Below are 23,752 nucleotides of genomic sequence, written 5' to 3'. Positions count from 1 at the left end.
GATATTGCCTGTGGCGTTGGAATTGTGTAGAATCGCTCTTAATGGGTAAGAGGTCACTACAACAACTCGGTGTGCTTGAAAGTAGTGGCGCAGTTTCCTGGACGCAATAAGTATTGCATAGATAAGCTTATGCGTCTCAAGATACCTGGCCTTTGCCTCGTGGAGGACTTCACTGACGTAGTAGACTGGCTTTTGGACGGTCCGGACCCTAGTTCCTGGGTCCGGTTCGCCCTTGTCCACCGCATCTGTCCCTTGGGCCCCCAGTGGTTCTGGGCTCCCAATGGGATGAGGCTCCTCCGGGCCTGCCTGTGCGGGGCCCGGACCTTCAAGCTGGGGTAAGGCTGACGGGCCCCCGTGTCCGGGGTCCGGCTCACCATCCTTGGCCAAGAGGACCTTAGTGCTCCCCTGGCGGGTTTGCTCCATCCTTTCGGCGACCAGCACCATGCTGACCGCCTCCGCAGATGCAGCAAGATACAGAAACAACGGCTCACCGGGTTCTGGTGCCACCAATACTGGCAGCGAGGTGAGGTGCTGCTTCAGCTCCTGGAAGGCCTGTTCAGCCTCTTCGGTCCATGAAAATGGACCGGACCTCCTCAACAGCTTGAAGAAGGGAAGGGCCCTCTCAGCCAGCCTCGATATGAAGCGGCTAAGAGCAGCGAGAGATCCAGTAAGCTTCTGGACGTCCTTGATGCGGCCAGGAGGCCTCATTGCTTCGATCGCCTTGATCTTGGCTGGGTTTGCCTCGATGCCTCGATGCGAGACCAGGAAACCCAGCAGCTTCCCTGCTGAGACGCCGAAGATGCACTTCTCTGGGTTCAGCTTCGTGCGGGTGGCGCGAAGACGGTCGAAGACGAGGGACAGGTCCTCCACTAGTGTTGATCCTACCCTAGTCTTGACCACAATGTCATCGACATAAACCTCAACAATATCTCTAATTAGATTACAGAAGGTTTTGTTCATAGCTCGCACAAACGTGGGTAAGGCATTCCTTAGACCATACGGCATGACAATGTAGCAATAAAGCCCATCTACTGTTACAAAGGCAGTATGCTTCCTATCCTCTCTAGACATCTGAATCTGGTGGAAACCAGAGTATGCATCTAGGAAAGACAAAAGATCACACCCGGAGGTGGAGTCCACGATCTGATCGATACGCGGAAGAGGGTAGGGGTCTCTTGGACATGCCTTGTTGAGGCTGGTGTAGTCGATGCACATCCGGAGCTTCCCGTTGGTTTTTGGGACGACGACCGGATTGGCCAACCACTCGGGATGGTGGACCTCCTCGATGAAGCCAGCGTGTAGGAGCTTGTGGACTTCTTCGCGGATGAAGTTCTGCCGCTCCACAGACTGCTTCCGAGGTTTTTGGCGCACCGGCGTGGCGTCGGGGTAGATCCTCAGATTGTGCTCGATCACTTCCCTGGGGATCCCGGGCATCTGCGACGGTTCCCAGGCGAACACGTCGACATTTGCCCGGAGGAAAGCGATGAGCGCGTCTTCCTATTTCTCCTCCAGGTTCCCCGCGATGCGGGTGGTCCTGGTGGTGTCTGCCCCAATCTGTACCGACTTCACGGGAACTTGGTCCGGATCAGATGGTTGGACCTTGGGAGCCTTTGCAGGCGCCCTGGGTTGCGAGGTGGACGGATCCTCCTCGGAGCGTGCAGCCTCTGCCGCCAGAGTGTGCAGTCTCTCAACTGCAGCAACGGCAGCGGTGCGGTCGCCCTGCACGGTGAGGACTCCGGCAGGGGAAGGCATCTTCAAGACCAAATACCCATAGTGGGCAATGGCCATGAAGCGGTAGAGTGCCGGTCAGCCAATGATAGCGTTGAACGGGAGGTTCACCTCCGCAACATCGAACATGACGCTTTCTGTGCGGAAGTTCTCCTCGGTCCCGAACGTGACCGGCAATGTGATGCTCCCCAGGGGGAACACCGGATGTGGGCCCACTCCGGAGAATGGGCGAGAGGGAGTCAGCTTGGACTCTGGGATCTGCAGCTGCTTAAATGCTGCATAACTGATGACGTTGAGGCCAGCCCCACCGTCAATCAGCACGTGGTAGAGCCTCACGTTGGATATGACAGGAGCAGTGACCAAAGGTAGCACACCAGCTCCAGCCATATTCTCCGGGCAGTCGGATGGCCCGAAAGAGATGGTGGTGTTCATCCACCTCTGGTGCGGCGCCGCCCTCGGGACCCCCGGCTTCGCCGAAAGGACCTCCCGGCGAAGGGTCTTCACGTCCCGCCGGGAGACAAGCTCCCAGCTCCCGCCATACATCACGTACAGCTTCTTGCGGCGGTCGCCGTTGTCGGAATCGGAGTCGTCGTTGTGATAGACGCCCTTCAGCTCTCGAGCGGGGGATTGGTACCCCAGCTCCTTCTCCCCGGCTGCGGCCCTGCTGTCAGAGGCCTTCTCCTTGCCGGCCCGCTGGCGAGGAGGGGGTGAGTCATCCTTAGAGGACTGCTCCCGCCGCCCACTGACCCGTTTCGCGAGCTTTTGGATCTCGCGGCAGTCAGCAGCGCTGTGGCGAGCGGTGGGATGCACTGGGCATGAACCTCCGCTTCCACCTTGCGGGCGAGGGCGTTTGCCGTGTGTATTCTGGCCCCCAGCCGCTGCCGCCGCAGCCGGCGCCGCTGGTGGCGCTGCTGCTGCAACGACTGGTCCGCCAGAATGCGGCTCCCCACGACCCCGGTTCTTCTTCTTCTTCTTGCCACCGCCCTGAGCGGTAGCGCTGGAGCCACCAGCCTTGGTGTCTCCGTCTTGGGGAGCTGAGTGCCATGCACGGCCCTCGGCGGCCCTGGCACACTTGTCTGCCAGGGAGAAAAGCGTAGTGACGCTTTCCACCTCGTGCGTCGCCAGCTTCTCGAGCATCTTCTCATCACGCACCCCCTGACGGAAAGCAGTAATAATAGATGCGTCTGAGATACGAGGAATGGTACCCCGTACCTTAGTGAAGCGCGAGATGAAAGCCCGAAGCGTTTCCCCGGGTTTTTGCCTCACGGCGTGAAGGTGTGCCTCCACACCATGCTGCTGGTAGGCGCTGGCGAAGTTCGCTGTGAACCTTGCACAGAGCTCTTCCCAGGACTGGATCGTCCCAGGTGTGAGGTTCATGAGCCAGGTCCGGGCTGGCCCAGACAAGGCTACATGAAAGTAGCTTGCCATGACGGCGCCGTTGCCACCAGCTGCTGTGATGGCGGTAACGTACACCTGCAGGAATTCCGACGGGTTAGTAGTACCGTCGTACTTTTCCGGCAAGTGGGGGCGGAACTTGGGTGGCCACGCCACGGCGCGGAGGTGCTCCGCAAGCGCAGCACAGCCCACCCCGGCCACCGGTGCCCCTGGCTGAATCCGGGCGTTCACCGGAGGCCTGGGTGCCGCCGCGTCCAGATCGACATTGAGGTTGCGTCCCTCAATGTTGAGACGGCGCTCTCGCGCCCTCTCGACTGCGATGCGGGCATCCTCCCCCGCGCGCCGGCGGTTGAGCTCCGCCCGCAAGTCTTCTGTTCGTGCACCCCTCACGGTGGGGGAGCGCACAGATGCCGACGCACCGCCCTGACGCTGGTGGTAAGGTACCACCGCGTTGCCAGGCGGAGGTCGTTGCCCAGTCTTTGCAGAACTGGGGGAGGCCTGAGCCAGGTGGAGGAGACGGTCGACGTCGTCTCGCCACTGCCTCAGGGCGTCTGGCGAGGCTGCCTCAGCCGGAGGGTTGCGAAGCAACTCCCTAGCCGCGGCTAGAGCTCCGCCGCTCGCAGTCTGTGAGGGGGCCCTTGATGGGCGCCCTGACTCTTGCCGGCGGGCGGCTCGCGCCGCCGCCAACGGTGGCTGCTCCACAGGCACGGTTGCCCCTGGAGCAGGAACGCGAGGGGCGTGTGGCGTGGAGGACGCCACCCCCCTCCGTCATCTCCACGTCGTCCACACGAACCATGGGGACGAAGAGGATGATGAAATGCGACCAGCTAGCTCCCCTACCTGGCGCGCCAAATGTCGTGGTGCTGCAAACCACAGCCGGGTGGCGGAAGGCACCCGCCCTAGCCCAGAGGGTGTGTACTCGGGGGTTAGCTAGTCTTAGATCAATCTTCCTCAAGAACACGATGAACACAGCAGGATTTAGAGTGGTTCGGGCCGCCGGAGCGTAATACCCTACGTCCACTGTGTGTTGTATTGCCTTCCCACGAGAGTGAGAAGTTCGCTAGAGCTTGAGTCTGTATGGATCTGTCTTGTGCACAGCGAGCGCCTCCCTTTTATATCTCAAGGGGGCGCGTACACAGTCGTTGGATCCCCGACAGGTGGGTCCAACGATGTAGTATAACCTAACGCACTGTTCATGCATTATGGCGTCGCAGGCAAAGGAGATCTTTCTCTTGGATTCCCTCGCCTGCTCCCGGAGCCCTTCGTCCATCATGTCCTAGCGTCGTCTTGTCAGGTCGGGCCCGTCGCAGCTAGTGTCACCGCCCGTCACATTGCTTAAGCGGGCGGTGTAGCTTGCGGCGTAGGCGGCATGATGGAAAAGTGCCGTGCTGTCGTATCCGTTTAATGCTACAGGCGGGCTCTGCGCGGGCGCGGCTCAGGCGGCTGCACTGTGCTCCTTGGTAACACGCGGCGCGCAGCGGGGCCTGACAAAAGGCTGTCCTGTGTACCACGGCGGCAGAGCACGCCTTGTCTATCGCATTAAATGCGGTAGGTGGGCGAGTCTTCCTCCGGAAGGCTCGCGCACGATCCCACGCCTCCGGGACACGTGGCGGCTTCGGACCCCTACACGGTGAGGGGAGTCCGGACGGGCGTAGGAGGTCCCGGACCCCTCTGGGGGTCCGAGGCTTCGGCGGTCAGCTTGGAGCTTCCCTTCCATGGAGACACGTGGCGCCACCGGACCCATCCTCAGGCGGGGAACGGTCCGGGGCCGTTGGCCTGGTGAGGGAAAAGCCTGGCCTGTGGGGCCTGGCTACTCCGTCTCTCCCGCGCAGCTACGGATAACTACGCGGGTCCTGCTTTGCTGCAGTAAGAGTGGGTATCCCTGTTGCAGGGTACCGACAGAACTCATCTCTCATATCTATCCTTATAATGTCACATTTTGATTAGCAAAATTGCTAATATGGTATATTCTATTTAATTTAATGCTGATGAAACTCTCATTTGCTTTTTTTCAGATTAAGTCATAAGTCTCGTCACATCGCATGTCTAAACACAAATTAGAAGTACTAAACATAAACTTATAATAAAATTAACTTTATAAGTCGTGACTTAATCACGAGACGAATCTATTAAGTTTAATTAGTCAACTAATTGCTACAGTAACCATCCGCTAATCATATATCAATTATACTTAATAGATTTATTTAGAATTCTAATTGTAACTTATGCAATTAGCTAGTTTTATATTAAATTTTCATTCAAACATTCAAATTGACATCTAAATGTTCGATGTGACAGCTACTTAAAAAACCAAACAAGATCTAAGACCACTCCGTTTATATTATATACCTAGACTATACTCTCTTTTTGCCGATGTGTTACCATTGACTATATGCACAGGTATCAATCATCATGAGGTATGTGAAAAACAATATCTTTAAGTTCCAGTTTCTCTGGATGCATGACGATAAGGATGAGGACGAGGATGATAATAAATTTTAATAATTCTTTAAAATCTAAAAAATTGTAATTTTTTATATAATATATATATACTAGGTATTTATGCTCGTGCTTTGCTATGTATAAAGTTGGTATAAGTATCGGATATGTATTGGTGCTCCTGTGTTAATTTGTAGAGATTTATGTGATCGAGTCATGGACGGAGGGGTTAGTCCGACTCGCATACGAGATGGATTAAAGCCAATCTGTCAATAACACAGGCAGAACCAACGTACCAAACCAAAAATTTAGGTAGAAACCTTACTCGCTTTAGTAATATTTATAGATATAGATGTATATATGTATGTAGTGGGCGTTTGTCTTGCACCGGAGAGTGGCCACGTCACCCCAAATCACCTCGGCTGTTAGATCAGCTGATGGGACGATCACGAACAGTTGGGGACATAATTTTTGCAACCCCCCCCCAATTTTGGTGAAATCAATCCAAAGTTCATGGATGACAATTTTGTAAAAGAGTCTTCGGACTTTGTGAATGTCAATTTTACAAAAGACTCCCTAAATTTTTATGAAATCAACAAAGACCATTGATGGCAATTTTAAGAAAACCCCTAAATTTAGGTAAAATCAATCGGCACCCTGCCTACGTCGCTTTCACATAAAACCACCTGAACTTTGGCGAGATCAATCTGCACACCACGAACATCAATTTCACAGAAACTCCCAAGACTTTTGCGAAACCAACCCCTTAATATGTATCGGTGACAGGTTAAATCGTCTCCCACACTTACACACTACATATACCACAACATCAACACCTATAATAATTTGCCACATACAAGCTTTCTTACTGTGGACTCATGGACGATCCATAGACATATTTTAATGCTCCATACCTCACACATACATTTAACAACAGAAATCAAATTTGACCAATTCTGCAACAAAACTTTATAAGCACTTATATATGGGAACATATCAGGTGCAAAACAATCTCTCCGTGCAAACTATAGAAACTTCAATCTGGGCCATCAGATCAACATACAAGGGGAGGGGCGCAGAGAGGTGGGAGGGGTGATTTGTAAAAGTGTGATTACCCAATACCCCATATCTCTTAGATGTTGATCCAATGACTCAGATTTAAGTTTCAATAGTTTGCCTGCAGAGATTGATTTGCGCCCGATATATTACCTATTATATATATATACACACACACGGCGCGGGCATTTTTATAGTAAGAATCTAAGTGCTAATAAATTGATCATGGAGGAAATTAAGATCCAAATTAAAATTGCAGCCCATATCTAAAGCACGGCCCATATAACCGACTTGCACGGTCGCCATGAGCACCTCCACTCCACCGATATGATGGTCCGTCGTCTTGGTTGGTGACCTATCGCTCGGAGTCTCCTCTCTTGTCGGGGCACAGTACGTACGTTGTCGCGTCGCGTGCCACGTGTCAAGCAAGAACACATGCAAGGTCCGGCCGTCCGGAGGTGCAGAGCAACCATCAGCTGGGAAGGAATGGCATGCAGCACCGACATGGGCGGAGCGCCCTGCGTTGGTGTGTCGCCGGCGAGCATAAATACCCCTCCTCGATGGCAGCCCATTGCATTCAGATCAAATCATCACAAGCCACACAGCCGCAGAAGCCCAAATAAAGCTAAGATCCAAGAAGAAGAATAATGGCGACGCCGCATCATGGTGTTCTGGCGGTGGTGGTGCTGGCGGCGCTGGTGGGCGGCGTCCGGTGCGGGCCGCCCAAGGTGCCCCCGGGCAAGAACATCTCGGCAGAGTGCGACGGCAAGTGGCTGGAGGCCAAGGCGACGTGGTACGGCAAGGCGACAGGCGCGGGGCCTGACGACAACGGCGGCGCCTGCGGGTACAAGGACGTGAACAAGGCTCCCTTCAACAGCATGGGGGCGTGCGGCAACTCGCCCATCTTCAAGGACGGCCTCGGCTGCGGCTCCTGCTACGAGATCAAGTGCGACAAGCCCGCCGAGTGCTCCGGCGAGCCCGTCATCGTCTACATCACCGACATGAACTACGAGCCCATCGCCGCCTACCACTTCGACCTGGCCGGCACGGCCTTCGGCGCCATGGCCAAGAAGGGGGAGGAGGAGAAGCTGCGCAAGGCGGGCATCATCGACATGCAGTTCCGCCGCGTCAAGTGCAAGTACCCGGCTGACACCAAGATCGCCTTCCACATCGAGAAGGGCTGCAACCCCAACTACATGGCGATGCTCGTCAAGTACGCCGCCGGTGACGGTGACATCGTCGGCGTCGACATCAAGGAGAAGGGCGCCAAGGAGTACCAGCCCCTCAAGCACTCCTGGGGCGCCATCTGGAGGATCGACACCCCCAAGCCCATCAAGGGCCCCATCTCCGTCCGCATCACCAGCGAGGGAGGCAAAAAGCTCGAGCAGGAGGACGTCATCCCCGAAGGCTGGAAGCCCGACACCCTCTACCCCTCCAAGCTCCAGTTCTAGTTCTGATCCCACCCCACCCGACCCCATCCGATCCTACATATAATGCTGCAACCATTCATCATCAATTGTTTTTTTTTTCTTACAACTTGAGAGAGAGAGAGAGAGAGAGAGAGAGAGAGAGAGAGAGAGAGAGAGAGAGAGAGAGAGTTACTATATAATTAGCGCCCGACATGAAGAGGCGCTCATGAATGAATAAAGGATCGGAGGCGGATCCCCTGACTATTGCACTATGTATTTCTCAGCCCACCGAGCGTCACCATGTAGTAATAACAATGAATTTATATATCGTGGTATATGGTTGATTAAATCAGTTTTAGTGGATCTTTTTGTTTTTTTTCTATCATTGTGCCATTCGTTTGTGCCCGATATAAGTTGTTGTCCAGAGTGTGGATAAAACTACCAATAGTCACAATTCAACGCCTCACTCATAAATCATAATATATTCAGAGAGATTGATTCATTCACCTATTTTGAAGGAACAAACAGAGCAATAAATCATACGTGCGTCAGATCAAAATTACACACATATGAGGACAATAGTGAATAACAGTAGCAATATCATAATATATTTAGTTAAATTATTACAAATAAAGCTGAAAGTCATTAATATAAAAAAATAAGTGTTTCAGGTCGCATTTATTCTAGCAGCGGATACTCCAACTCCACAGGTAGCTGACTGGGGAACATACACCTAGCTGGATAATCCTTAAACTGGCCTTGTTCTGAGCATGTGCTGTAGTAGCAAGTGCGGGCACAAGTCATACTCAGCAAGTATATTGAAAATAAATGACATGAAAAGCTTAAAATAAGATTAAGGTTAGCTGAATAAAGCGGTAAACATTTTAATTAACAGTTGAACATTAGCAGCTATTTACTAAACATGTATAAAACCATCTCACATTCATGAAAAAGAAATATATGTCTGAAAACAAATAGCTTGGAATATTTAAATAACTGAATTAAAACAATAATTTCCATTAAGTAGAAGGGTTCGAGCCGCTCTTGACCGCAGATACGACTGATAAATCAGTTTTCACGTTTTGCAGAGGTTGCACACTTTCACCACAAGTCGTGTCTCCCTTTGTGCCCGAGTTTGCAAGGCCCTTAAACACTTCCTTTGGTGAGAGGCAGGGATTCACTATGAGGTCTTTAATTTACAAAGACTTCCTTGTTAGTAGTAGCCCACTAAGATTTCAGCAGCTGCATGAATGAACCTCCCCCAAGGCGTGACCAATTCCCAAAACATACAACGCACCTTTGGCAGGCAGCGAACCCCTCATCACAGCCCCCATGCGCATTACGGTAAGCTACTAACAAGCTAGAAATATCTAATTAACCAGCCAAGACTAGAGCCATATAGTTCTTGTGGTTGCGCTGTTTTCCGGATGGTTCTCCATGGTTGATTTTATCCAAGTTCACCAAAATATCATATTGTTCCAAAAGTTATACAATAAAGCCTCATATCTCAAGTAGCATTGTTGTAAAACCACTCATAACCATTGTTCAGCGGCTAAGCAAACTACCCAAAAGAATTTTATAAAAGTACCCGGCTATTCAAGGACAAGGATAATAAATATGGATAATAGGTACCCATCAAAATTAATGCATGTAAGCATAAAAGTAAATATTATTAGGACCAAATATGATCAAGGAATATATTTGCCTTCCTCAGTCACTTGCTGCTGCTCAAACTCTTCGAAGACTTGCTCTTGAAAGTTCTGGAACGGCTCCTTGTCTACTCATCACGAACAAAGCCAAGCAACACAAGTACATACAAGCAAACAATAGAAATAAATTAAAACAGTACAACAATCATTGAAAAATAGTGGTAAAAGAGTTAAAAACTAGTTCTACATGTTATAACGATCAAAGTGGTACTAAGAACGCTTAAAACGGATTTAAAACGATAAAGATACGCTAAAAACAGCTCTGCAGGGACTTATTAGCAAGAAAAACTATTAAAATAGGTTAAATAGAAAGAAACAGGACTAAAACAGAATTACTTTTGAATAGGACTGGACCGTGGGTTGAATACTAGAAAAGAGAAGGGCTAAAAAGGATAAGAGGGGCGCGGGTCGCGGGGCGAGACCGAATGGCTCCCGGTGCGTCCATGCTAGTGGGCCCAGCCGTGGAGGGGCTCGAGTCCGAACCGAACTCGACTAGAGGAGTAAGATGACGGGAGGCCGTTAGTGAGAGGAAGGGGAGAAGACAGAAAGAAAGACGGATGAGCCGGAGATGGGCTAGAAGAAAAGGGAAAAGGAGATCGGGCAGGCGGGTAAGAGGAGAAAGGGTGGTCGGTGGTCCAGGTAGAGAGGAAAATGAAGAAAAAGGAAAAAGAAATAGAAAAAAGATTTTCATTGCCTAAAAAAGAAAATAAATTTGTAGAAAATAGAAATAAAGTCCAGAAAATTCCAGAAAAATTCTGGAAGCTTTAGAAACTCGAGCACAATAAAAATAATTAGTTTTAAATATTCCAAAACTAATTATTTTTGAAGCTAGAAAATTATGGAACTAAGCTAGACACTATTAATGTGAATTTTAGAGTGTTACACCAAGATTGTTGTGGCTAAAGCGAACAGACGCAAACAGACCACGGAACACTACAAGAGACCTTGTCTTCTATGATGTTTCGTTTATTTGTCACATAACTTGAAATTACGTCTTTGTAGGTTTTGACAGCCGTGTGGCAAAAAATTCGTCCATCATATATCGTGTGTCACTAATCTTGTTTTGTTACTTTTTGTCAGAAATATTATGATGTTTTTCTTCCATCACTAGTTAATGACATTCTGTTTTCGTCGTCATTATTAAACCTCCAAAATGTCATAAGAATTCTGATTCTTCACAAAACACAAATTCTGATTCTTCACAAAACACAAATTGCATGTACATTCTATTTTGCATGGATTACTATACAAGTGCCACGTGGCAATTGAATCATGACAATTCTGATTCTTCACAAAATACAAATTTAGAATTGTGGCAAAGCCGGGCAATATCTATATCTATATATATATATATATATATATATATATATATATATATATATATATATATATATATATATATTGGGGGGGTGGGGCATTTAAGGTTCGATTTTCATGGGATCTAGCTCATTTTCACATCAGTTGAGTTATAGCAACCAACATGCGACCCATGAAGCCAATCCCAATCACTACAACAAATCCAAGTCATTACACATATCAAACATAGCCAATTGAACCCACTTTTGTACATGAGGAGGACGGAAATGCAGAAGCCTCGAATAGAAGTTGTGCCAGAAGCTGAGATGCAAGATGTGCCAGAAGTTGAGGCACAAAATGTGCCATAGGCTGAGGTCCCTAGAAGATCACAAAGAGTAAGAAGATCAGGTATTTCTAGTGACTATAAAGTTTATAATACAGAATAGGTTCATATGGAGGGTGGTCCCACTTCATATGAAGATCAATTTCAGGCAGTACTAACTCGTATTGCTGCTTGTGTTCGTTGTTTGCATGGTCTGGGATAATGACAAGCTTTGCTTTTAACAAGCAGACAAGTTCGCTAGGAGGTTGTATTCAGTGTGGCATGAAAGAAAGCATTTGGGACAGGACAGAAGGATTGCTTTTTTTTTAAAAAAAAATGAGAATCCTGGTATAATAGTAGTCAAAAATCGGATGCCCCAAATCAGTTTGCTTGCTGCCAATAAATGGACCCGTTGAATAGGGCCTTATAGGCTGAACTGGCAGTGAACTGACCTGAAACCTCAAAACGCCATTTGCGAACAACCAAGGCCGCCAAGTTCCTTAGACATACAAACCTTTGGCCAAGCTAATAAGCAATGCCCCCCGTTAGCTTCTTATTGACCTCGCCATAGGAAATTTCTTCTAATTTTGACAATGGCCTTTAAGCACCAATGGAGCTGTGCATGAGTTAGTTTCCTGATAGAGAGAGGAAGCCCAAGATATAGGCTGGAGCTATGCATGAGTTAGTTTCCTGATAGAGAGAGGAAGTCCAAGATATTTGCAGGGAAAACTCTGAACCTCACAGGGGAGGTGCGCTTGCACAACCGTCAACTCTTCCTCTTAGCACTAGATGGGCAAAACACTGCTTTCTGGATGTTCGTCTTAAGGCCCGAAGCAGAACGAAACAGCTACAACAAATCCTCAACCATACACAAGTTTGTGGTGACCGGACGAAGGAACAAAACCACACCATCAACATAAATGGAGACTCGGTGATGAATGTTCCGCATAGCCAATGGTTGTAATAGCCCCTCATTGTTAGCCTTTTGGACCATACGATTTAAAACATCCATAACCAAAATGAAGAGCATAGGTGAGAGGGGGTCATCTTGTCGAAGACCACACCGATGGAGCAACTCTTCCCCTGGGATGCCATTAAGGATTACTCGAGTGGACGAAGAACCAAGGATAGCACTGATTAGGTCTCGTCACCTAGGGCCAAAGCCCCTTTTCTGCAAAATCTCCAATAGAAAGGCCCAAGAAACTGAATCGAACGCCTTAGAAATGTCCAACTTTGGAAGAATCCGAGGCTGTTTCTATTGGTGGAGGAACCTAGCTATTTGTTGGACAAGGATGAAATTGTCATGGATGCAACGACCTTTAACAAATGCACTTTGGTTGGCTGAACTAAAACCATTGCACTTAGCTTGCTTGCCAGCCGGTTAGCAATCAGTTTAGTGACAAGTTTGGCAAAACTATGTATGAGGCTAATAGGCCGAAAATCCTTGACCTGTACTGTACAACATCCTCTATCAGCATTCAGCAAGATCAGAAGTGTTGTGTTGAGAAGTTGAAAGTTCCTGAAATTTCCATGATGCACTGCTGCGAGGGCTGCCATCACATCCACTTTGATTAGTGAGTGCTTCTCATGGCCTCTTCATATGAAGTAGTGAGTGCTTATCATGGCCTCTTCATATGAAGTGGGACCACCCTCCATTTGAACCTATTCTGTATTATAAACTTTATAGTCACTAGAAATACCTGATCTTCTTACTCTTTGTGATCTTCTAGGGACCTCAGCCTATGGCACATTTTGTGCCTCAACTTCTGGCACATTTTGCATCTCAGCTTCTGGCACAACTTCTATTCGAGGCTTCTACATTTCCGTCCTCCTCATGTACAAAAGTGGGTTCAATTGGCTATGTTTGATATGTGTAATGACTTGGATTTGTTGTAGTGATTGGGATTGGCTTCATGGGTCGCATGTTGGTTGCTATAACTCAACTGATGTGAAAATGAGCTAGATCCCATGAAAATCGAACCTTAAATGCCCCACCCCCCAATATATATATATATATATATATATATATATATATATATATATATATATATATATATATATATATATATATATATATAGATATTGCCCGGCTTTGCCACAATTCTGAATTTGTATTTTGTGAAGAATCAGAATTGTCATGATTCAATTGCCACGTGGCACTTGTATAGTAATCCATGCAAAATAGAATGTACATGCAATTTGTGTTTTGTGAAGAATCAGAATTTGTGTTTTGTGAAGAATCAGAATTCTTATGACATTTTGGAGGTTTAATAATGACGACGAAAACAGAATGTCATTAACTAGTGATGGAAGAAAAACATCATAATATTTCTGACAAAAGTAACAAAACAAGATTAGTGACACACGATATATGATGGATGAATTTTTTGCCACACGGCTGTCAAAACCTACAAAGACGTAATTTCAAGTTATGTGACAAATAAACGAAACATCATAGAAGACAAGGTCTCTTGTAGTGTTCCGTGGTCTGTTTGCGTCTGTTCGCTTTAGCCACAACAATCTTGGTGTAACACTCTAAAATTCACATTAATAGTGTCTAGCTTAGTTCCATAATTTTCTAGCTTCAAAAATAATTAGTTTTGGAATATTTAAAACTAATTATTTTTATTTTGCTCGAGTTTCTAAAGCTTCCAGAATTTTTCTGGAATTTTCTGGACTTTATTTCTATTTTCTACAAATTTATTTTCTTTTTTAGGCAATGAAAATCTTTTTTCTATTTCTTTTTTCTTTTTCCTTTTTCTTCATTTTCCTCTCTACCTGGACCACCGACCACCCTTTCTCCTCTTACCCGCCTGCCCGATCTCCTTTTCCCTTTTCTTCTGGCCCATCTCCGGCTCATCCGTCTTTCTTTCTGTCTTCTCCCCTTCCTCTCACTAACGGCCTCCCGTCATCTTACTCCTCTAGTCGAGTTCGGTTCGGACTCGAGCCCCTCCACGGCTGGGCCCACTAGCATGGACGCACCGGGAGCCATTCGGTCTCGCCCCGCGACCCGCGCCCCTCTTATCCTTTTTAGCCCTTCTCTTTTCTAGTATTCAACCCACGGTCCAGTCCTATTCAAAAGTAATTCTGTTTTAGTCCTGTTTCTTTCTATTTAACCTATTTTAATAGTTTTTCTTGCTAATAAGTCCCTGCAGAGCTGTTTTTAGCGTATCTTTATCGTTTTAAATCCGTTTTAAGCGTTCTTAGTACCACTTTGATCGTTATAACATGTAGAACTAGTTTTTAACTCTTTTACCACTATTTTTCAATGATTGTTGTACTGTTTTAATTTATTTCTATTGTTTGCTTGTATGTACTTGTGTTGCTTGGCTTTGTTCGTGATGAGTAGACAAGGAGCCGTTCCAGAACTTTCAAGAGCAAGTCTTCGAAGAGTTTGAGCAGCAGCAAGTGACTGAGGAAGGCAAATATATTCCTTGATCATATTTGGTCCTAATAATATTTACTTTTATGCTTACATGCATTAATTTTGATGGGTACCTATTATCCATATTTATTATCCTTGTCCTTGAATAGCCGGGTACTTTTATAAAATTCTTTTGGGTAGTTTGCTTAGCCGCTGAACAATGGTTATGAGTGGTTTTACAACAATGCTACTTGAGATATGAGGCTTTATTGTATAACTTTTGGAACAATATGATATTTTGGTGAACTTGGATAAAATCAACCATGGAGAACCATCCGGAAAACAGCGCAACCACAAGAACTATATGGCTCTAGTCTTGGCTGGTTAATTAGATATTTCTAGCTTGTTAGTAGCTTACCGTAATGCGCATGGGGGCTGTGATGAGGGGTTCGCTGCCTGCCAAAGGTGCGTTGTATGTTTTGGGAATTGGTCACGCCTTGGGGGAGGTTCATTCATGCAGCTGCTGAAATCTTAGTGGGCTACTACTAACAAGGAAGTCTTTGTAAATTAAAGACCTCATAGTGAATCCCTGCCTCTCACCAAAGGAAGTGTTTAAGGGCCTTGCAAACTCGGGCACAAAGGGAGACACGACTTGTGGTGAAAGTGTGCAACCTCTGCAAAACGTGAAAACTGATTTATCAGTCGTATCTGCGGTCAAGAGCGGCTCGAACCCTTCTACTTAATGGAAATTATTGTTTTAATTCAGTTATTTAAATATTCCAAGCTATTTGTTTTCAGACATATATTTCTTTTTCATGAATGTGAGATGGTTTTATACATGTTTAGTAAATAGCTGCTAATGTTCAACTGTTAATTAAAATGTTTACCGCTTTATTCAGCTAACCTTAATCTTATTTTAAGCTTTTCATGTCATTTATTTTCAATATACTTGCTGAGTATGACTTGTGCCCGCACTTGCTACTACAGCACATGCTCAGAACAAGGCCAGTTTAAGGATTATCCAGCTAGGTGTATGTTCCCCAGTCAGCTACCTGTGGAGTTGGAGTATCCGCTGCTAGAATAAATGCGACCTGAAACACTTATTTTTTTATATTAATGACTTTCAGCTTTATTTGTAATAATTTAACTAAATATATTATGATATTGCTACTGTTATTCACTATTGTCCTCATATGTGTGTAATTTTGATCTGACGCACGTATGATTTATTGCTCTGTTTGTTCCTTCAAAATAGGTGAATGAATCAATCTCTCTGAATATATTATGATTTATGAGTGAGGCGTTGAATTGTGACTATTGGTAGTTTTATCCACACTCTGGACAACAACTTATATCGGGCACAAACGAATGGCACAATGATAGAAAAAAAACAAAAAGATCCACTAAAACTGATTTAATCAACCATATACCACGATATATAAATTCATTGTTATTACTACATGGTGACGCTCGGTGGGCTGAGAAATACATAGTGCAATAGTCAGGGGATCCGCCTCCGATCCTTTATTCATTCATGAGCGCCTCTTCATGTCGGGCGCTAATTATATAGTAACTCTCTCTCTCTCTCTCTCTCTCTCTCTCTCTCTCTCTCTCTCTCTCTCTCTCTCTCTTTCTCTCTCTCTCTCTCTCTCTCTCTCTCTCTCTCTCAAGTTGTAAGAAAAAAAAAACAATTGATGATGAATGGTTGCAGCATTATATGTAGGATCGGATGGGGTCGGGTGGGGTGGGATCAGAACTAGAACTGGAGCTTGGAGGGGTAGAGGGTGTCGGGCTTCCAGCCTTCGGGGATGACGTCCTCCTGCTCGAGCTTTTTGCCTCCCTCGCTGGTGATGCGGACGGAGATGGGGCCCTTGATGGGCTTGGGGGTGTCGATCCTCCAGATGGCGCCCCAGGAGTGCTTGAGGGGCTGGTACTCCTTGGCGCCCTTCTCCTTGATGTCGACGCCGACGATGTCACCGTCACCGGCGGCGTACTTGACGAGCATCGCCATGTAGTTGGGGTTGCAGCCCTTCTCGATGTGGAAGGCGATCTTGGTGTCAGCCGGGTACTTGCACTTGACGCGGCGGAACTGCATGTCGATGATGCCCGCCTTGCGCAGCTTCTCCTCCTCCCCCTTCTTGGCCATGGCGCCGAAGGCCGTGCCGGCCAGGTCGAAGTGGTAGGCGGCGATGGGCTCGTAGTTCATGTCGGTGATGTAGACGATGACGGGCTCGCCGGAGCACTCGGCGGGCTTGTCGCACTTGATCTCGTAGCAGGAGCCGCAGCCGAGGCCGTCCTTGAAGATGGGCGAGTTGCCGCACGCCCCCATGCTGTTGAAGGGAGCCTTGTTCACGTCCTTGTACCCGCAGGCGCCGCCGTTGTCGTCAGGCCCCGCGCCTGTCGCCTTGCCGTACCACGTCGCCTTGGCCTCCAGCCACTTGCCGTCGCACTCTGCCGAGATGTTCTTGCCCGGGGGCACCTTGGGCGGCCCGCACCGGACGCCGCCCACCAGCGCCGCCAGCACCACCACCGCCAGAACACCATGATGCGGCGTCGCCATTATTCTTCTTCTTGGATCTTAGCTTTATTTGGGCTTCTGCGGCTGTGTGGCTTGTGATGATTTGATCTGAATGCAATGGGCTGCCATCGAGGAGGGGTATTTATGCTCGCCGGCGACACACCAACGCAGGGCGCTCCGCCCATGTCGGTGCTGCATGCCATTCCTTCCCAGCTGATGGTTGCTCTGCACCTCCGGACGGCCGGACCTTGCATGTGTTCTTGCTTGACACGTGGCACGCGACGCGACAACGTACGTACTGTGCCCCGACAAGAGAGGAGACTCCGAGCGATAGGTCACCAACCAAGACGACGGACCATCATATCGGTGGAGTGGAGGTGCTCATGGCGACCGTGCAAGTCGGTTATATGGGCCGTGCTTTAGATATGGGCTGCAATTTTAATTTGGATCTTAATTTCCTCCATGATCAATTTATTAGCACTTAGATTCTTACTATAAAAATGCCCGCGCCGTGTGTGTGTGTATATATATATATATAATAGGTAATATATCGGGCGCAAATCAATCTCTGCAGGCAAACTATTGAAACTTAAATCTGAGTCATTGGATCAACATCTAAGAGATATGGGGTATTGGGTAATCACACTTTTACAAATCACCCCTCCCACCTCTCTGCGCCCCTCCCCTTGTATGTTGATCTGATGGCCCAGATTGAAGTTTCTATAGTTTGCACGGAGAGATTGTTTTGCACCTGATATGTTCCCATATATAAGTGCTTATAAAGTTTTGTTGCAGAATTGGTCAAATTTGATTTCTGTTGTTAAATGTATGTGTGAGGTATGGAGCATTAAAATATGTCTATGGATCGTCCATGAGTCCACAGTAAGAAAGCTTGTATGTGGCAAATTATTATAGGTGTTGATGTTGTGGTATATGTAGTGTGTAAGTGTGGGAGACGATTTAACCTGTCACCGATACATATTAAGGGGTTGGTTTCGCAAAAGTCTTGGGAGTTTCTGTGAAATTGATGTTCGTGGTGTGCAGATTGATCTCGCCAAAGTTCAGGTGGTTTTATGTGAAAGCGATGTAGGCAGGGTGCCGATTGATTTTACCTAAATTTAGGGGTTTTCTTAAAATTGCCATCAATGGTCTTTGTTGATTTCATAAAAATTTAGGGAGTCTTTTGTAAAATTGACATTCACAAAGTCCGAAGACTCTTTTACAAAATTGTCATCCATGAACTTTGGATTGATTTCACCAAAATTGGGGGGGGGGGTTGCAAAAATTATGTCCCCAACTGTTCGTGATCGTCCCATCAGCTGATCTGACAGCCGAGGTGATTTGGGGTGACGTGGCCACTCTCCGGTGCAAGACAAACGCCCACTACATACATATATACATCTATATCTATAAATATTACTAAAGCGAGTAAGGTTTCTACCTAAATTTTTGGTTTGGTACGTTGGTTCTGCCTGTGTTATTGACAGATTGGCTTTAATCCATCTCGTATGCGAGTCGGACTAACCCCTCCGTCCATGACTCGATCACATAAATCTCTACAAATTAACACAGGAGCACCAATACATATCCGATACTTATACCAACTTTATACATAGCAAAGCACGAGCATAAATACCTAGTATATATATATTATATAAAAAATTACAATTTTTTAGATTTTAAAGAATTATTAAAATTTATTATCATCCTCGTCCTCATCCTTATCGTCATGCATCCAGAGAAACTGGAACAAGATATTGTTTTTCACATACCTCGTGGTGATTGATACCTGTGCATATAGTCCATGGTAACACATCGGCAAAAAGAGAGTATATTCTAGGTATATAATATAAACGGAGTGGTCTTAGATCTTGTTTGGTTTTTTAAGTAGCTGTCACATCGAACATTTGGATGTCAATAAACGGAGTGATGGTCGTGCGCGCTGATGATCATAGCTTAGCATCCATGCGACTGTCAGGTGTATATGTAGTATAAGCACCTGAATCATCGTCATTTAAAGAAGAGTCCACAATGATAGCCCATTTAAGATAGATACCTCTTTAAAAAAAATCATTTCATTACTAAAATATAAAAAAATGCCGTATATATAGACGTCTAGTCCGTACTGAAAAAATTACTTTCATTAGCTAGTTCAATTTCACATATATATGGACCACGCATGACCAGTAGCTAGTCCCAGTACATCAAGTAATTTCAACCAAGAACAGGTCAGGTCAGGTCACCAACAGAACTTAACACCACCACCACATTTTTATGTGCACCACACACAACTAAGTGAATATATAAACGGGTCGGAATTTCACAGAGATCGATATCTGTATGAAACAGCTAGCTCCAACTCAACTGCCATCACCACTATCTATCCGGGAAAATTGGCAACACAGCAGCAAAGGAAAAACCGAGTCAACAACAGACCTCTAACCAATCCTCCCCACAGAAATAAGGGCCCCTGTCTTTTTCCTTGAGCCTAAACCTCGCTATGCTTCATCCTGCCTTGGCGCCCCCCTGCCACAGAAATTGACCACGGGAAATGACAGCCGCGCTGTCCGCATGCTTGGTTCTGAGTCATCAAGCATTTCCAACAATCAGGTGCCAGGTGGTGGCCAGTTTGGTCTTTAGTTCTCTCCAAGCATACGCCCACAAATCTCCTCTGCTTCCATCTTGTGATCCTCACAGAAAAACTCAGCTGTGATTGAACCCTGCAAATTGCCATGAAAAATTAAATGTGTGCTAAACAAAATTAAATATGCATGTCAACAGACTTCCCTGAAAAGGGAGTTTAGAGACTTCAACTGCTGGACAAAACAGAATGCCTAAGCTCCCTAGTCTAGTTTGGATAATGACAGCTCGACTGAGGTCAGTATGTTCATATTAGGAACATCAAAAGTAAACTATATATGTTTGCTAAAAAAAAGTAAACTATATATATGATGTATTGCCGAACAGGTTGCATTGGGTTCTTCCATCTTGGACAGTATTTCAAATGTTGTATTATGAATAGTGATTTAGCAAAAAGACCTAGTCGCCACCACCAAGTTGACCGTCTACTGCAGTGAGGATTAACCCTAGAGTGTTGTGATCCGCTCTTTGCATTGGTAAGAGCCTTCTTTGTACCAAATCAAGAACTAACTCGGCAGGAGAAACATGCTATATATTGAATACAAGATACTATATGTTCAGATAAAACACCGCCCTTAATACAAATCAAAGGATTCAGTCCTGGAGGCAACAGCTTTAAGCTAATACTAGCTGCTAATCCTTGCAAAAGTGGCAGTGCTAACTCCTAAAGAGCAGAAGAAATAAATCACAGTCACGTTTTTTATATTTCCAGTTATGCATTCTCTCTGGTAGTATCACCCTCCCTTACGGTTTTTCACTACTATAAAACCAGGATTCTCATCGAGAAAAAAAAACTATATATATAGAAGCTTACCAGTAAATCTCTGCAGAGAACCATTACCACCAACATGTGACTCAATACTTTTGTCCTGTCCCAAATGCATTCTTTCAGGCCACACTGAATTCAACCTCCTTGCAAAGTCTTCGACCTCTCTGCTTGTTAAAGAAAAAGCTTGTCATTACTGCAGACCATGGCACCGTGCCTAGAGCAAACAACGAACACAAGCAGCAATATACGAGTACGTACTACCTGAAATTGATCTTCATGGATTACGTACAGGATTTCCAGACACAATTTAAGTTCTTCACATCATGTATATGAAATTTGAAAGATTTAACATTTCAGGGTAAACCACACATTCTTTGAATTAAGAAACAGATTGGTACGCACAGAATAGAAATCACTAAAAAAGTTAACACTTCAAAAGAAAAGAATGGGTTCATACAGCCAAACTAAAACAAAGCCAAGTCTCTACAACCATGCACTCATATTCTCACCTATCAAGCTCTTCTTTCATTGCAGGATCAAGTCCATCATCAAGGTCAGCATCTTCAAAGGGATCCTCAACATCATCTTGTATATCTGGACTTTGGCATGGAAGTCTAGATATATTGCAATTATCCACTTTGCGCGGAACCACACAAACAGCTCCCTCCTGAACTCCCCAGATCGATCATGTAAAAAAATACATATTCTGTACAGAATACACAGCAACGAAAATTGTCGGGAAAACTAACCTTATTTACAGGTTCAGAGTAAGCTTTTGGTGGATTCTTAGGTTGATCCTTCCTCCTTTTATTCTTTTTCTTACTCTTGGCAGCTTTCACACCTCCAGAACCTATCAAATGGTTACAGGGGACACAAGAATATTTTTATTATTTTTTTTAAAAAAATCATGGAGCAAGTTGATCTGTTGCTTGTTTCTACAGCTTTTGTTCAACTTGAAGCAATGGCAAAAACCAACCAAGGTAACAGTCTAATAGCTAGTGAATATTACTGAATCTTAGGAAGTAAAAGAAGCCAAAATCTGGCCTTTACATATACGGCATCCCCAAAATTCAGGGCCAAACAATGAACAGAACAACATAAGCTATATAGTCAATATAACTCACTGTAATTATACCTCCATCCCCGTTTATAAAACAAAGTAACTCATCCAAAGATCTCTCATCTTTTTGTTCTTCTTGTACTTGAACATCCTGAAATAAAGTGAACTTCAGTTTCTAACACAAGATGAACACTGCTCAGTGAAGTCAGAAAATTTCATTGAACACGACTAGTAGAATCAATCGTAGTTACCTTTAGCTTCTGGCGCTCCTGTAGCTCTTTGCGTTTCTTTGCATACAATCGGTTCAATAAGCGAATCCTAGGATCATCATTTATATTTTTTAGAGGCTCCAATTTCTCTTCCTGAGTGCATGTAAGCTTAGACAATAAGTATTGAACGAGTTGATATCTGACCTAAAACTATAAAAGGCACTCTTACCTCTGTTAAGTCATCTGGTAAATGGAAAATGTCACGAATTTCCTCAGGTGTTTTTCCTTCAATTATTCGAGCAAGAGCTCGACTAGTAAGATCAACAAGTGGCTTTAACTGTAGACTGTCTGCTGCAGAAGTCAATTCACAGAGCCTTTCTGTGTCTATCCTAACAAACCTTTCATCAAACGACTTGCGCTCCTGTACAGTATAAGGAAAACACTAGTAAGATATGTGGGAGCACATCTAGACTCAACAAAAGAGATGGACAGGAAAACTAGAAATTACAGCATACCTTGTTTGAGCGCCCAGGGACCTGATGAAACCGACAATAGTCAAGAATTAAACTCAAACTGGGCGGATTAACTCTTTCCGGGAGAGCAATGGCATGATTTTTGGATGACCCTGTGCCATTTTTCACTATTTCCCTACATATCATGGGGCAGAACATGGCAACCTCCTCCTCCACTTGTTGTATGGAACCATCAAAGCACTGAAGCCAAATATAAGTCTTCAATGCCTGTTAAGAGTTGAACAATGCGGTCAAGGTAGGCTGAGATTAACAGGACAAGGTTGCAAAGCAGCTGTTTGTCTCAAATTGACAGCAGAAAGAGTCGCGGTTACCTCTGGTTTTATTATCTCTAACTCGCTCTCGGACATTATTGCCAAATGCGAGTGAAGAAAATGATGATAGCAGAGTTGAATATGGGTGGGAATTTACAAGAAACTCCTTTGTAGGTATACGACCATCAGTTGAAGCAGGGGTCCAGCAAGCATATAAATGAGCGAAATGAAGCCTGTAGATTATCGGTGTTAGAGCATCTCCAAGAGTCTTTCTAAATTTCATCCTCTAAATTACCATTTGAAGAGCCTTATGCATAAAATTCGTTTTCTATATGCTTGCACTCTCCAACAGCTTTTCTATATCTTGTGTGCACTCTAGAAAGTTATTTTCATTATCTATCTTTGGCTAGCAAGAAATGTGGAATGGAGGATGTCTACATTTGGATAGCCACTTAGAGAAGCTGTTGGAGGGTATTTTTTTATCCAAATCTTTACTATAGGCTGCCTATAGTAGAGATGCCCCAGGCAGGCGCACGTAATGACAAGCCCGGAGCAGCGGTGGGTGGCTAAGCAAAGGATGAGGCCGCGGATTGGCCGCCGGGGCGGCGGGGCCGACCAAAACCCTAGCCCCGAGCAGCCCCAGGAAGGGAGGCAGGCGTACCTCAGGCGAAAGGAAATGAGGCAGGCGTAGGGTCCTGCTGGCTGCCGGACCGGAAGGGGGCTTGAGCTTCTGCTTCTGCTTCTGCTTCTCCGGCGGGCGGGGGCGGGGGCAGGGGCGGGGGCGGCGGCGAGGAAAGGTGTGGTTGGTTGTTTGGTTGGTGTTGCTGGGTGGGCGTCCGCCAGCGGCCTTGTCTTTTGGGATGGGGTGGGGGATGATAGCCGGAGAGGAAGCGATGGCCAAAGCCAAGGCATTAGCATAGCAAGCATAGCAGCAAGACGGCCGCCGCCCCGCCAGCCGCCAGTCCTCCCCTCCTCCTCCTCCTTATCCGCCTGCCTCCAGTTGGGCCCATTCTTATTTGGGCCCATTCTTTTTTGGGCCGTCGCTGCTGGGTTG

At 46.1% G+C, this 23,752-nt stretch overlaps 3 protein-coding genes across 4 annotated transcripts; 1 reads left to right on the top strand and 2 right to left on the bottom strand.

The window, feature by feature from the left end:
- Window positions 1–7,189: 7,189 nt before the first annotated feature.
- On the top strand, window positions 7,190–8,372 carry LOC120648920 (expansin-B11-like). The gene has a single exon (XM_039925547.1). It carries the CDS (start codon window positions 7,266–7,268, stop codon window positions 8,067–8,069), a length of 804 nt encoding a protein of 267 aa, XP_039781481.1. The 5' UTR covers window positions 7,190–7,265; the 3' UTR covers window positions 8,070–8,372.
- Window positions 8,373–16,299: 7,927 nt separating this feature from the next.
- Window positions 16,300–17,353, bottom strand: LOC120647626 (expansin-B11-like). The gene has a single exon (XM_039924482.1). The coding sequence runs from the start codon at window positions 17,276–17,278 to the stop codon at window positions 16,475–16,477; it is 804 nt and encodes a 267-aa protein (XP_039780416.1). The 5' UTR covers window positions 17,279–17,353; the 3' UTR covers window positions 16,300–16,474.
- Window positions 17,354–19,359: 2,006 nt separating this feature from the next.
- Window positions 19,360–23,645, bottom strand: LOC120647625 (SKP1-like protein 21). 2 transcript variants are annotated; one of them, XR_005664848.1, is made up of 11 exons: window positions 23,360–23,624; window positions 22,759–22,931; window positions 22,430–22,654; window positions 22,144–22,335; window positions 21,957–22,067; window positions 21,781–21,856; window positions 21,395–21,495; window positions 21,155–21,312; window positions 20,907–20,959; window positions 20,691–20,809; window positions 19,360–19,956 (listed from the first exon to the last, which is right to left on the bottom strand). XR_005664848.1 is itself a non-coding variant. In XM_039924481.1 (10 exons), exons 2-10 carry the CDS (start codon window positions 22,792–22,794, stop codon window positions 19,940–19,942), a joined length of 1,035 nt encoding a protein of 344 aa, XP_039780415.1. In that variant the 5' UTR covers window positions 22,795–22,931; window positions 23,360–23,645; the 3' UTR covers window positions 19,360–19,939. The 2 variants fall into 2 exon arrangements, 1 of the variants encoding a protein (XP_039780415.1); XM_039924481.1 differs by lacking the exon at window positions 20,907–20,959 and having other exon boundaries at window positions 23,360–23,645.
- Between the last annotated feature and the right edge of the window lie 107 nt (window positions 23,646–23,752).

Source organism: Panicum virgatum, chromosome 9K, assembly GCF_016808335.1.
Source record: "Panicum virgatum strain AP13 chromosome 9K, P.virgatum_v5, whole genome shotgun sequence".
NCBI lineage: Eukaryota > Viridiplantae > Streptophyta > Magnoliopsida > Poales > Poaceae > Panicum > Panicum virgatum.
Note: the sequence above shows the minus strand (reverse complement) of the source record. Positions and strands in the feature narration are given on the sequence as shown.

Coding starts and splice junctions, on each gene's coding strand:
- LOC120648920 (XM_039925547.1), top strand. CDS start 7,266: ATGGCGACGCCGCATCATGGTGTTCTGGCGGTGGTGGTGCTGGCGGCG.
- LOC120647626 (XM_039924482.1), bottom strand. CDS start 17,278: ATGGCGACGCCGCATCATGGTGTTCTGGCGGTGGTGGTGCTGGCGGCG.
- LOC120647625 (XM_039924481.1), bottom strand. CDS start 22,794: ATGTCCGAGAGCGAGTTAGAGATAATAAAACCAGAG. Junction 21,857..21,956: donor AGGAGCGCCAGAAGCTAAAG/GTAACTACGATT, acceptor ACTTTATTTCAG/GATGTTCAAGTACAAGAAGA. Junction 21,496..21,780: donor TTTTATAAACGGGGATGGAG/GTATAATTACAG, acceptor ACCATTTGATAG/GTTCTGGAGGTGTGAAAGCT.